Consider the following 15117-nt stretch of genomic DNA (forward strand, 5'->3'; position numbering starts at 1 on the left):
CGACCATGCTGCCTGACTTAACTAAAACCCCCGCCCTTCCGGGGACCATATCCCTCTATTTCCATCCTATTCATGTACTTGTCAAGACACCCCTTAAAAGTCACTACCGTATCTGCTTCCACTACCTCCCCCCGCAATGTGTTCCAGGCACCCACCACTCTCTGTGTAAAAAATCTGCCTTGTACATCTCCTTTAAACCTTGCCCCTCGCACCTTAAACCTATGCCCCCTAGTAATTGACTCTTCCACCCTGGGAAAACGCTTCTGACTATCCACTCTGTCCTTGCCTCTCATAATCTTGTAGACTTCTATCAGGTCTCCCCTCAACCTCTGTTGCTCCAGTGAGAACAAACCAAGTTTCTCCAACCTCTCCTCACAGCTAATGCCCTCCAATCCAGGCAACATCCTGGTAAATCTTTTCTGTACCCTCTCCAAAGCCTCCACATCCTTCTGGTAGTGTGGTGACCAGAATTGAACACTATATTCCAAGTGCGGCCTAACTAAGGTTCTATAAAGCTGCAACATGACTTGCCAATTTTTAAACTCTATACCCTGGCCGATGAAGGCAAGCATGCCGTATGCTGTCTTGACTACCTTCTCCACCTGCATTGACACTTTCAGTGACCTGTGTACCTGTACACCCAGATCCCTTTGCTTATCAATACTCTTAAGGGTTCTGCCATTTACTGTATATTTCCTATCTGTATTAGACCTTCCAAAATGCATTACCTCACAATACTCCAAATGTGGCCTTGCCAAGGTTCTATATAGCTGCAATGTGAATGTGAGAGCAAGAAGGAGCAAAACGCAGCTCAGGGAATCCGAGAATGACGGGGGCACAGTGGTTAGCACTGCTGCCTCACAGCGCCAGGGACCCGGATTCGATTCCCGGCTTGGGTCACTGTCTGTGTGGAGTTTGCACGGGAGATTACTGATGGTCATGTTCCATGAAGAATGTGCGAGTTAGGTTGATTGACCATGATGAGTTTGCACGTTCTCCCCGTATCTGCATGGGTTTCCTCCGGGTGCTCCGGTTTCCACTCACTGGCTGAAAGACATGTTGGTTAGGTGCATTGACCAAACAGGTGCCGGAGTGTGGCGACTAGGGGAATTTCACAGTAACTTAATTGCAATGTTAATGTCAGCCTTACTTGTGACTAATAAATAAACTTTAACTTTAGATAATGTGGCCCATTAGGTCTGCACTGCTTCTTTGCAAAGGGTTATCCATTTACCTGCATGCCCCTCTTTCGACAGAGCAGAACGTTACAATTTGATTCTACCTCCACTGCCCTTCCTGGCAGTGTGTTCCAGAGCAACATAATACACAGAGCAAGAAATCATCAATCCCTCAGCTTCTGTCTACTCCTTCTGCCAATTCTCCTAAATCGCCACTCCACCTAGCGAAGCAGGTTCTTCCTCATCAAAAGATTGACCGTCTCTGTTAAATCTCCCTCTTACCTTCTCTGCTCCAAGTAGAACAACTCCAGCCTTTCCAGTCTCTCCATATAGCTGAAGTCCCTGGTAGCACAGACGTTCAATGACATGTGCTTAAAGCCTATCTAATCCCCTCGAAGTGGTGTGGGGTTACAGTTTGTACTGACTTTGAAGAAAGCTGCAGGTCACAGTGGAGCTGAAAACAAGCAGGGTGACTCTCACTGGACAGAGGAACATCCTTGTTACTGTAATAATGTTACCAAATTGTACTTGCCATCATGTACGGTGAGCAAGATCCATCTGCACAAACAGATAAGCAGTGTGGACTGCAATTAGCCTTTTCTACTCATTTAAGGGATGTGAGTGTCGCTGGCTGGCCAGCATTTATTGTAAGGAGTCTAACAACACCAGGTTAAAGTCCAACAGGTTTATTTGGTAGCAAACGCCACTAGCTTTCGGAGCGCTGCTCCTTCGTCAGGTGAGTGGGAGACCAGCATTTATTGTCTATCCCTAACTGCCTTTGAACTGAGTGCCTTACTGGGTCATTTCGGAGGGCATTTGAGAGTCATTGCTGTGGCTCTGGAGTCATATGTAGGCCAGACCAGGTAAGGATGGCAGATTTCCTTTCCTAAAGAACATTGGTGAACCAGATGGGTTTTTTACAACAATCGACAATGGTTTCACGGTCATTTTGTGAATTCAAATTTCACCATCTGCCATGCTGGGATTTGAACCTGTGTTCCCAGAACGTTACCCTGGATCCCTGGATTGCTAGTCCACTGACAATACCAATACGCCACTGCTTCCCCTGTAAATGTAACAATGAAGTGTTGTACCTTCTCCCTCCGCAAGTAGTTTTTGTTGTCCACAGCTGGCCATGTATTCATATCCACTGCCTTTCTCTAACTGTAAGTCAAAACATAGGAGCCATTAGCCAAGGAAAATTACCTTCATGGACAATGGTTCAGGTGTTTCCCATTTACACAAAGTTAATAACAGCAACAACTTATTTCCCCCCAGAATCCCTGCAAATTTCTCCTTTTCAACTCATGATCCAACGCCCCTTTGAAAGTTATTATTCCATCTGCTTCCACCTCCCTTTCAGACGTTACATTCCTGATCACAAAAACTCACTATATTTAAAATAATAAAAGCCCATCTTTTCTCTTTTCTGTCATTGAGGTACTGTGTATTTCCAGCAGGTTCTATTCCATTAGACGTGTGATTTATTTTACTTCTGTGTTTTTTTTTCCCAAATTATTTTAAATCCCAAAATTTGTCAACAAACAGTTCACAAATGAACAATGCAATTTAAATACTGCTGAAAAAGAGAGACGTGTTCCTGAAACCTTTGACCTTGCACTCATCGGGACAAATGCAAGAATGTCAAATTTCAAATAACCACCACAATTTATACTACTGGAGAAAAGGGTGCTGATTGGGTTGGCAAGTCAATTGTCCAAGTTATTGCTAACCAATAAGCATCCTTTTTCTTCTATGGTATAAATTGTTGTGATGGTTTGAAATTTGGCATTCTGGCGTTCATCCTGATGAGTGCAAAACGAAAAACTTCAACAACGTGTCTCTTTTGTCAGCAATATTCAACTCCTGTTCTACCAAGTGAGTGTTGATACAATTTAACTTAATGGTAGAAGGCCCATTCTTTGACCCCCTACAAGTACAAACTCTTTCTATGTCTCACCTCCAACTGTTTCTCTGCTGGTAGAGCCTCCATGAACTCGTACATCTGTCCTGCCACCATCTTCAGCTTCTCCTCTTTCTTATTTGGCTTCTTATCTGTAGTAAGAGTGCATGGGCACAGGTGTGTGAGGTACCTTTGAAGGAAGGCTTTTCTTATACTCTTACAATTGGGGTTCATCTATTTGGTTACCAATGTTCATCTCGACCTTCTCCCCATGCCAATTCCTTACCCACCGTAACCTCAGCTAACTCACGGCCAACCTCTACCACTGATGTTCATCTCCACAGATACAAAGGGTTGACAGTCAGTTTGATGTTAATCTGGCAACGACAGCGACTCAACACAAAACTGCCAATTTCCATTCATTCCAATGAATATTGGACGATTTTCTATTATGCTTGAAAACCTATCCCAGCGGATCATCAGCTACATGAAGAGACCAGAGAAATTGAGACTGTTCTCCTTACAGAAGGTTAGAGGGGAGATTTATTAGCGATGTTCAAAACTTTGAAAGAGTGAATGAGAAGTAATGTTTCCACTGGCAGGTGCGTCAATAACCAGATAACGCAGATTTAACATAATCAACATAAGATCCAGAGGCAAAGAAAATTTTTGTTTTAAAACACAGCAAGTCATAATGATCCAAAATTTTTTGCCTGGAAAGGTGGTGGAAGCAGATTTAAATGGTTACTTTCAAAAGAGGGGGCATAGTTTTAGGGTAAGGGGCAGGAGATCAAAGGGGATTTGAGGAAAACAAATCAGAGTGGTGGGAATCTGGAATGCGCTGCCTGGGAAGGTAGTGGAGGCCGGAAACCTTACAACCTTTAAAAGCACTTGGCTGAGCACTTGAGATATCATGGCATTCAAGATATGGGACAAGTGCAGGAAAATGGGATTAGCGCGCCTTTACTTGTAGTTATTGTCAGTGTAGACACAATGGGCCGAAGGGCCTTTTCTGCACTGTTTGACTCTATGCATCATTCAAGGCTGGATGGGGCAGCACTGCAAAGCTTAGACCTGATCCATTGATTGTGGAATCGCTTATCTGTCTATTTACTTGATGCTTCTGCTGTTTGGCATGCAAGTATTCCTGTGTTGTAGCTGCACCAGCTTGGCACCTCATTTATTTTAGGTATGCCTGGTGTGGTTTGATGGTAATGGTTGAGTGGGGGAATATGCTGGGTCATGTGGTGACAGATTGTGGTTGAGTACAATTCTGCTGCTGCTGATAGCCCAAGGCGCCTCATGAATGCCCAGTCTTGAGTTGCTAGATCTGTTCAAAGTCTATTAACATGGTGGTAATGCCACACAACACGATGGGGGCTACCCTCAATGTGAAGACATGACCGTCTCAAAGGACTGTGTAGTGGTCGCTCCTACGATATGGCTATGGACAGATGCACCTGCAAGTTGGTGAGGATGAGGTCAAGTATGTTTTTCCCTCTGGATGGTTCCCTCAGCTCTGTTGCAGTCCCAATCTAGCAGCTACGTCCTTTAGGACCCAGCCAGCTCAGTCTGTGGTGGTACTATTGAGCCACTCTTGGTGATGGACATTGAAGTACATTCTGCACCCTTGTCACCCTCAGCGTTTGGAGGAGTACTGATTCATCAGCTGAGGGGAGATGTACTTGGTAATCAGCAAGAGGTTTCCTTGCTCATGTTTGATCAGAAGCTACGAGACTTCATGGGGTCCAGACTCAATGTTGAGAACACCCAGGGCAACTCCCTCCCATGTACCATGGTGCCACCACCTCTGCTGGATCTGCAGATGGCACAGAACATACTCAAGGGATGGTGATAGCCGTGTCTGGGACATTATCTGTAAATTCGGTGAGTATGGCTATGTCAGGCTGATGCTTGACTAGTCTGTGAGACAGCTCTCCCAATTTTGGAACAAGCCCCCAAATGTTAGTAAGGAGGACTTTGCAGGAATGAGAGTGGGTATTGGATTTGGCTTTAGATATAACGCACAAAACAGGCCCTTCAGCCCATCTAGTCCATCTCAGCAATCCCTTCATGGCAGCAAATAACTCTAATCCCATCTGCAGACCCAGATCCTTCTTGCTTTCCCCTTTGAGGTCAAATCACTTGCCAATATTTGTAATCAAGATTTGAGAGGTGCAGGGATCAAAGACTAACTGGTTAGCAGCCTTGCCGTTGTAACCCAACAGGGAGTCAACAACAGAAGTTGGGGAAGGTGGAAAACTAACAGGAAGAAGAAGTGTTTTTGTTTAAGATATTGTGAGTAAAATTAACTAAATTCTACAAAGATCAATCATCGATCCGAATCCCAAGTGCATGCCAAACAGATTGGATAAGATTAAAATTAAAGGGAATTACGGAAAATAACCATGCAGAAAAGAGAACTTGAAATAGAAGCACACAAGGAAAATACAGACACAGGAGACAAGTGTTGGGAGATTGTCTTTATTGTGGAGACAAAGAGGATATTATAAACAACACAGAAACCAGGAAACAAGATTGTGTCAGATTGAATACTCCATAAGGAGGCAGAGGAGAGGCAAGAAACCTAGAAAAGAATGAGAACAGCAAGGATACGAGCAGGTAACAGGGTGAAGAGACATCAGTAGGTGGTGGAGTGAGTCAAGAGACCAGCAGGTAATGGAGTGAGAGAGACACCAGCAGGTAGTGGAGTGAGAGGAGAGACCGGCAGGGAGTGGAGTGTGTGGAAAGGTCAGCAGGTAGTGAGGATTGATGGAGACACAAATAGGTTAAGGGTTCCCCTACACCTCAAATTTAAAATTCACTGCCTCATTAAGGCATTCATCCCTCCCTATCTCTATGCAACTTCTCCATCTGTATAAAAGCCCCAGATGTTTGTGGTTTTAGGTCTGCTTCTTTTGAACAGTCCCCTTCCCTTTGCATCAAAACTGACAACTGTGTCAGTATGCAAGTTCCTGCACAAAATCTAGACAAATCCCAATACAAATCCCTCCCTCCATCCCAACCTCCTCTTTTTTCCCTTCAAAACAGCGTTCGAACCTCTCCTTGTCTCAATATCCCTTTTGCTCTAACTATGCTTCTGTAACCCACCTAGGACATTTTAATACGTAAATGCAAGTTGTAATGGCAACAATGGGGAAACCGGTTAGTGTTGTGAATAACGGAGATTCTAGCAGGCAGTGGGAATAGTGGAGATTGGGAATGGGAATAGTAATGGGTATAGCGGGGACTGATTTATAATGGGAATAGCAGAGAGTCAAGGAATAGGATACCAGAGTTTCTGGTTAGTGGGAAGAGTGGAAAGTCTGGTTAGTAATGAGACTAGCAAAGATTTTGGTTAGTAATGGGATTGGTCGAGACTTCAGTTCGTAATGGAAATAGCAGGTATTCTAGATGGTAATGAGAATAGGAAAACTCTGGTTAGAATGAAAAGAGCACAGACTTTGGATGGTAATGACTGTGGGGAAGGGGGGAGGATGGAGGTTTGTGAAAAAGTGTAATGATAAATTGTTAAAGTAGCCAGTTTACCTTCATCCACTTCCCTGCTTTCAAACACCTCTGCCTTCAAAGCATTGTCATTGCTTGCAGCGAGCTCCTTGAATCCTCTCCCCCAGGCTGAAGGCTGGTGATCTTTCCAGTTCAGTTCAGTACTCACTCGCTGTCTTCCTGGTGACCAGGTGCTCGACTCACTGCTCTTGGCATCCTTCACGGTGTATCTCCAGCAATCTCCACCAGGTTTGCAGCCCTCTGGCACACAGTGTTCTTGTACTGGGGCCTCTATGAACACGTAAGGCTGTGCCATGATGTTCGGACTATTCCCCTGGGTACCAGAGTGACGGGTGACTGCACCCCCGGCCCCTGGGAACGTCCGTACCTTTCCCACAGTGGTGAGTAGCTTTCTTGAATCGTTGATGACATTGTAAGTGTCTCTTATGTTTCCCAGTTTTCTCCAAAGGTCATAGATTGAACCAAGACTGCGGCTTGAGCTCACCGTGTCTCTCCGTCCTGATTTGTGACGCTGCGCTGCACTCATTGTTTCATACACGTCTTTCACTGGAGGAGCAGAGCTACTTTGACCACCTCTGTGGCCTGTGGCATGGCTGAACCATCCTCCCAACTGCTGGCCACTTGCAAACGTTTTGCTGTGAGCTCTAAGCTCATCACAAACCGTCGCTCTGCGCTCCAATGCCACGTTCAGTCTATCGTCCATGGAATGGCTGCGGCTGAAGATGTTTCTATCAGCACTAGAATCGTTCCAGGGAGCCGGGCATCTGGTCCCTGCTACACCAAGCTGACAGGTGCCCACGTCTTTGAGGTGCCTACTCCTGGTCTCCCACAATGTACCATAGATGTCCCCGTCGCTGTTGTGCCAGTTTCCACCTTGTTTAATCTGAGTTTGGCTGGTGCTCCTGGACTTTCTTTGGAATTCCTTGTATTGGTTACTGCGTGGCGCAGTCAGCCCATACAGCTTATTGATACACGCCTTCTCTCTGCTTTCACTACCAGATCCTGCTCCATGACACATAAATAACCAGATAGACATTTTATAGAATATTGGACTCAACGGAAATCCGAGGGCGCAGAAAGGGAAGTTAAAACATTTATATTGACCTTCATCTTTAGACCAATAATCTCTTTAAATGCATGTGGGGTCAATAACCACTCAAAGACACTGAAACCTTGCCCACAACATCAGGAGAATTCTCTGCATTTGCCAGAGTGAGTGAGATTTGCAATTCCACTAAAGATCACCAACACCATCTAGAACAAATCAACCCCTTTCATGGAAACATAGAAGACAGGAGCAGGAGGAGGCCATTTGGCCCTTCGAGCCTGCTCCACCATTCATCTCTATCATGGCCGATCGTCCGTCTCAATAGCCTAATCCTACTTTCTCCCCATAGCCTTTGATCCCATTCACCCCAAGTGCTATATCCAGCCGCCTCTTGAATACATTCAATGTTTTGGAATCAACTACTTCCTGTGGTAATGAATTCCACAGGCTCACCACTCTTTGGATGAAGAAATGTCTCCTCATCTCCATCCTAAATGGTCTACCCTGAATCCTCAGATTGTAGCCCCTGGTTCTGGACTCCCCCACCATTGGGAATATCCTCACTGCATCTACCCTGTCTAGTCCTGTTAGAATTTTATAGGTCTCTATGAGACCCCCCAGATCATGGACAAGGAATCCACCATCTTAAAGGCCCACTCTCTCCATCATGCTTGCAACGTGTCCCATGCTGCGGATATTCACCAAAGATCTTTCTGTCAGCATCCTCGGAACCCACAACCACCACCACCCTGCAAAGGCAACAGCCTCATGGGAAAACCATTCCCTCACCCTTCCAAGCCCCACGCCTCATGCTTTGGAAATAGATTATCGTTGCCGGCTCAAAATTCTTGAGCTCCCTAATACTCAGAATTGGGGGGGGCTACCTTCACCCACACAGACTGCAATGGTTCAAAGCTAAAGTTTAAAGTTTATTTATTCCTGTCACAAGTAGGATTACATTAACAATGCAATGAAGTTACTTTGAAAATCCCTGAGTCGCCACACTCTGGCGCCTGTTCAGGTACACTGAGGGAGAATTTAGCATGGCCAATGCACCTGACCAGCACGTCTTTCAGACTGTGGGAGGAAATCAGAGCACCCGGAGAAAACCCACGCAGACACGGGGAGAATGTGCAAACTCCACACAGACAGTGACCCAAGCTGGGAATCAAACCCGGGTCCCGAGCGCTGTGAGGCAGTAGTGCCACCATGCCCCATTTTTACATTCTCATTGGCAATCAGAGATGGGCAAAAGATGCCAGCCTTGTCAGCAAAAGCAAAATCCCATCAATGTGCATAAAACAAAATCAGCTTTGAGACATCACAGCTGAGCCTTGTCAGAGGAGGACTGTGAGGCTGTTTGATGGTATGGCCTAGTTATACTGTGCCTTCACCCAGTATCCAGAATTCTCACTTCAAGGCAGAGATCATGAACGGTGGAGTTGCCACCCAAAGTGTCCCCAACTTGTTTTTGTTTACCCCTTCCCTAATCTAGTATCCGGAGAACAATTGTAAAGTGTCCAGCAGTGATCAGCACAGAATGTAAGGGTAAGAAAGTCTTGCTGTAATTGTGTAGGGCCTTGCTGAGACCGCACCTGGAGTACTGTGAGCAGTTTTGGTCACCGTACTCAAGGAAGGATATACTTAGCTTATAGGGAGTGCAACAAATATATGCTATTGACCCCTGGGATGAGAGGGCTGTATTAACAAGGAGAGATTGAGCCTGTTTTCTCCGAGAGTATATCTCATTAAAATGAGGAGACTTCCGAGAGGGTTTGACAGGGGAGTTGAGGAGGGACAGTTTCCCCTGGCTGGTGAGTGTAGAACCAAGGATATGAGATCAGTCAAGGAGAAATTTCTCACTCGGACAGTTCTAAATCTTTGGAATTCTCCACCCTCAACCCCAGGGGCTGCGACTGTTCAGCAGAGAATTATACTGAAGACTGAGATTATAGGTTTTTGGACACTAAGAAAATCAAGGGTTATGGGGTCAGGGCAAGGAAGTGGACTGAGGTAGCTATGATCTTATTGGATTGTGGAGCAGTCTCAAGGAGTCATAGGACATTTTTTTTATTCTTTCATGGGACTTGGGCATCGTTGGCTGGCCAGCATTCATTGCCCATCCCTACTTGCCCAAGGGCAGTCAACCACATTGCTGTGACTCTGGAGTCACGTGTATGCCAGACTGGGTAAGGGCGGCAGATTTCCTTCCCTAAAGGACATTAATGAACCAGATGGATTTTTCTGACAATCAACAATGGTTTCATGGTCATCAATAGATTCTTAATTCCAACATCTGCCATGGCGGGATTCGAACCCAGGTCCCCAGAACATGTCAACTCACTTGCCATGATGGGGGGTTTGGGCTATGGGGGGGGGGTTTAGCTAAATTCTCCACATTAAGAGACTGTGACAAAGAACTTTTTCTGTGAATGGTAGAGTCCTATATTCTGCCCCCCGAAATTATTTGACACAGCTTTTGTTGTTTTTCGAATAACCCCAAAATCTGTATCAAATTCCCTTTGATCTATTTAAAAGTCCTGTTGCGTACAGCAAACTCTCAACACAAGGTGAGAAAACAAGGCCGTAAGTTGATGTATCGGATTAGGTTACTCCGTTTAATCATCATCACCCTTCTATAACTGCTGAGGGAATGCACCCAAAGTGTCCCCGACAGCATGTGGCTTTGATACTTGATAACGTGTGTGTCACAACATATTAATGTATTGCCCTGGAGAACATTCAGAAAGCAGCTCGCACTTAAAGCATCACAAAATATCCTGAGGCAATTAGCAGGAGGAGGAAACTCAAGCAACTAATGAAGACTTTGATTTATATGATGTCTCTTACAGCCTTAGCATGTCCTTAAATGCTTTACGGCCAATGAATGGCCAATGAAGGGGGCGGCACAGTGGCACAGTGGTTAGCACTGCTGCCTCACAGCGCCAGGGACCTAGGTCCGATTCCCGGCCTTGGATCTCTGTCTGTGTGGAGACTGCACGTTCTCCCCGTGTCTGTGTGGGTTTCCTCCGGGTGCTCCTGTTTCTTCCAACAGTCTGAAAGACGTGCTGGCTAGGTGCGTTGGCCATGCTAAATTCTGCCTCAGTGTACCCGAACAGGCGCTAGAGCGTGGCAACTAGAGGATTTTCACAGCAACTTCATTGCAGTGTTAATGTAAGCCTACTTGTGACATGAATAAATAAACTTTAAAAGACTACTTTTACATAGACATACATAGCATAACAGGTTATTCAGATCTATCAGCCCATGTTCCAGTCAAGGCTTCTCCCATCTACCCTCGATCATTATAACCCTCCAGTCCCTTCTCCATTGTATGCTTATCTAGCGTCCTCGAGATTATTTATCTCATCCACTCCCTGTGGAAGCCATTCTTACTTATTGGCGATGACTACCTTTCAGATGATGTCCCAGACATTAGCTGCTGGACTGGGACTGCAACAGGTGGTGAGGGAGCAAGAGGGAAAAACAGAAGTTTAAGGTTTATTTGTTAGTGTCAGAAGTAGGCTTACATTAACACTGCAATGAAGTTACTGTGAAAATCCCCTCGTCGCCACACCCAGCGTATGTTCGGGTACACTGAGGGAGAATTTGTCATGGCCATTTCACCTAACCAGCACGTCTTTCGGACTGCAGGAGGAAACCGGAGCGCCCGGAGGAAACCCACGCAGACACAGGGAGAACGTGCAAACTCCACACAGACAGTCACCCGAGCCGGAAATTGAACCCGGGTCCCTAACGCTGTGAGGCAGCAGTGCTAACCACTGGGCCATCGTGCCAGCCCATAGTTCACCTCATCCTCACCAGCCTGCTTGCTGCAGATGCATTGGTCCCTGACAGTATCAGTAGAAGTGACCACCGCACAGTCCTTGTGGAGACCAAGTCCTGTCTTCACATTGAGAATACTTTCCATCGTGTTGTGTGGCACTACCACCGTGCTAAATGGAATAAATTCTGAACAGATCTGGCAACTCAAGACTGGGCATCCATGAGGCACCATTAGTCATCAACATGATGGAGGGTATTCTCAACTTGAAGACAACTCATCACCATCTTATCAGAGGCAATTAGGACTGGGCAACAAATGTGGCCTAGTCAGTGATGCCCACATCCCAGGAATGCAGTGATATCAGCAAGTTAAGCAGCCAATCACATTGAGGTATTCTCACAGTCACGAGAAATTAAAGCACTTGATCCTTTGTTTATAATTTAAATTTAAATGCAGCAGAAAAAAAAGTTTATAACCTGATTTAGATAGAAGCTAAAATATCAAGAAAAACTGTGACGATACTATGCCTTTAACCAATGTTCTCGAGTCGTGTACCTTGCGGGCAGGATTTATTTTTAACAGTCTATTGTAAACGGTGCATTGGGTCTGTAAGAGGCATTCGCTGTTGTTACTGCAGCAGCATAATTGCTCCTAATTGCGAGAATGTTTGTTTTAATCTGAACTAATGCTGTTCTGTTATTTTAATGTTCTCCCGGGGTTTTGTAGAATAGATTTGATTAGGTTGATCAACAGAAAATCATGTGACTGGTGGAGCTAGGCTTACACAGAGAAATCAAGCTTAGATGCTGCTGGGAGTTGTTAGATTGCAGTGCCTGTATTTCTCTCTTTAGAGTTGGAGACTGGAATCTGCCAGGATATCAATCTCTTTCTCTGAGATTCTGCTATTTGGGCTGGATATTTCTCTGGGGGTGATTGTGTGAGAATCAGAAGACAGGTGTCTGTCTGGATCTCTGTCCAGAGGTGTTAAAAGGCTGGCGAGGGTGCGGGATGGCGAGGGTGCGGGATGGCGAGGGTGCGGGATGGCGAGGGTGCGGGATGGCGAGGGTGCGGGATGGCGAGGGTGCGGGATGGCGAGGGTGCCGGATGGCGAGGGTGCCGGATGGCGAGGGTGCCGGATGGCGAGGGTGCTGGATGGCGAGGGTGCCGGATGGCGAGGGTGCCGGATGGCGAGGGTGCGCCATAGTGAGGGTGCGGGATGGCGAAGGTGCGGGATGGCACGGGTGCGGGATGGCGAGGGTGCGGGATGGCGAGGGTGCGGGATAGCGAGGGTGCGGAATAGCGAGGGTGCGGAATAGCGAGGGTGCGGAATGGCGAGGGTGCGGGATGGCGAGGGTGCGGGATGGCGAGGGTGCGGGATGGCGAGGGTGCGGGATAGCGAGGGTGCGGGATAGCGAGGGTGCGGGATAGCGAGGGTGCGGGATAGCGAGGGTGCGGGATAGCGAGGGTGCGGGATAGCGAGGGTGCGGGATAGCGAGGGTGCGGGATAGCGAGGGTGCGGGATAGCGAGGGTGCGGGATAGCGAGGGTGCGGGATAGCGAGGGTGCGGGATAGCGAGGGTGCGGGATGGCACGGGTGCGGGATGGCACGGGTGCGGGATAGCAAGAGTGCGGGATAGCAAGAGTGCGGGATAGCGAGGGTGCGGGATAGCGAGGGTGCGGGATAGCGAGGGTGCGGGATAGCGAGGGTGCGGGATAGCGAGGGTGCGGGATAGCGAGGGTGCGGGATAGCGAGGGTGCGGGATAGCGAGGGTGCGGGATAGCGAGGGTGCGGGATAGCGAGGGTGCGGGATAGCGAGGGTGCGGGATAGCGAGGGTGCGGGATAGCGAGGGTGCGGGATAGCGAGGGTGCGGGATAGCGAGGGTGCGGGATAGCGAGGGTGCGGGATAGCGAGGGTGCGGGATAGCAAGGGTGCGGGATAGCAAGGGTGCGGGATAGCAAGGGTGCGGGATAGCGAGGGTGCGGGATAGTGAGAGAGTTTAGAAATAGTTATAAAATTTTAAATTTTAAAGTTTATGCACCTTTAAAATTCCTGTTAAACTTTCATCAATAAAGTTTAAATTTGTCCAGGGTTTTTATAGTCAGACTAACATCTTAAAAGTGGAAGCCGTCATTAATTCATCACTTCCCACTGATTACAGCCTAACAGTGCAGGTTTCAGAAGTTTCTGCCAGTTACAGTGGAGTAATGACAGAGAAGCCAGACAGGTTTGCCCTCATTACTATCAAAAGATCTGGGCCAATATGTCTTCCTGCAATTTGATGCAGTGCTTGTCAAGTGCTGGCTATCCCTCCCAATTAATGTCATCTGCAAAGTTCGAAATTGTGTTTTGGTCCCAACACCTAAATTATTAATATGAACTGTCAGCACCAAAGGACCAAGGACTAATCCTTGTTACACTGCACATTTTACCTTCTGCTGTTGAGTAGATATCCTTTACCACTAGGCCACACCTGGGGCACTCAGAGGCCTTTGAACCCCGAGAAAATGCCAGTGTCAGGTTGGCAGTGCCAAAGGGAGAGGGCCTTAACGCGAGGGTGCTGAAGTGGGTAGGATGTGGGCAGCTGCTGAAGTGGGGCCTTTGGGGGGACTCCTGAGAGGGGGAGAGAACACAGGGTAGGCTCCTGACAGGGAGCTCCTGAAGGGGGGGGGGCCATTGGGGGTTCCTGAGACGGGGAGAAAACATGGAGTGGCTCCTAAATTAGGGGAGAGCATGAAAGCACTCTTGTGGTGGGGTGGAGGGGCGGTGGGGGGGCATATGCTGGAGGCTTCTGAAGTGGAGGGGGACCCCATAGTGGACCCAATTTGGGGTGATGGGTGCGAGTGGGGGGAGCCTAGCCAGCAAGTAGGGGGGAGAGTGACATGTCAGGTTGACTGATGGGGCCTGACGCCCCTGGGTGGGATTGTGGTTGGTGCAGACTCGATGGGCCGAATGGCCTCCTTCTGCACTGTATGACTCTAAGATTCTAAGAGTGGTGATCGGATCTCTGAGAAGCTAGTCTTGCCAGAGTCTTTATGTCCCCAATCCAAAATAAATGTGGGAGAATATCTCTAAGTGTGGATGAATTGTGAACGGAATCACTCCGACCCTCCCAGCGGGAACCTCACCGGTTTTCCTGCTGAGGACGACACTTTGTAATGTTTTGGGAGAATTCCGCCCGGTGTCTCTGGAGTGGAATTCAATCCCACAATGTAGCGACTCCGAACCAGCTGAGCCACAGCTGGTGCCTCCTGACGATGGTAAAACATCTGACTTATCAGTGACTCACACCAGATGAGATTGCCATCATTGCTGTTCCGGCATCCACCAACAGGGGGCAATGGGAATCAACAGCCTCTGATGGTTCCAGGGCGAATCGAGAGTTGTACAATCCCACAAATCAAATCCTACAACTGGACTTAGGAGTGAATTTCCTCATTGCGCTGAATATCAGACTCACTAGAATGATCCCTGGAGTGAGAAGGCCATCCTATGCTGCACAATAGACTTATGGGGAATGTTATTGCTCACGGGATAAAAGGGGCAGTAGCAACATGGATGCACGTTGGCACAGTAGTTAGCACTGCTGCCTCACAGCGCCCTCACAGAGCCAGGGACCCGGGTTCAATTCCAGCCTCGGGTCACTGTCAGGGTGGAGTTTGCAAGTTGTCCCCG

At 47.5% G+C, this 15117-nt stretch overlaps 1 protein-coding gene across 3 annotated transcripts in view; it reads right to left on the reverse strand.

Annotated features, from left to right (window-relative positions):
* dok7b (docking protein 7b) overlaps nt 1-15117 on the reverse strand; it is a 99808-nt gene that overhangs the window by 12032 nt on the left and 72659 nt on the right. Inside the window, exons 9-10 of one of the 3 annotated variants that reach the window (XM_078215153.1) lie at nt 3139-3233; nt 2273-2342 (exon numbers count right to left, since the gene is read on the reverse strand). The exons of 1 other annotated variant lie outside the window; for it this stretch is intronic. In XM_078215153.1, the coding sequence (XP_078071279.1) occupies nt 2273-2342; nt 3139-3233 (165 nt within the window). Of the gene's footprint in view, nt 1-2272; nt 2343-3138; nt 3234-5553; nt 7612-15117 lie in introns of those variants that run through there. One more of the 3 variants, XM_078215152.1, reaches the window with a different exon arrangement.

This window comes from Mustelus asterias, chromosome 6, assembly GCF_964213995.1.
Source record: "Mustelus asterias chromosome 6, sMusAst1.hap1.1, whole genome shotgun sequence".
Taxonomy (NCBI): Eukaryota; Metazoa; Chordata; class Chondrichthyes; order Carcharhiniformes; family Triakidae; genus Mustelus; species Mustelus asterias.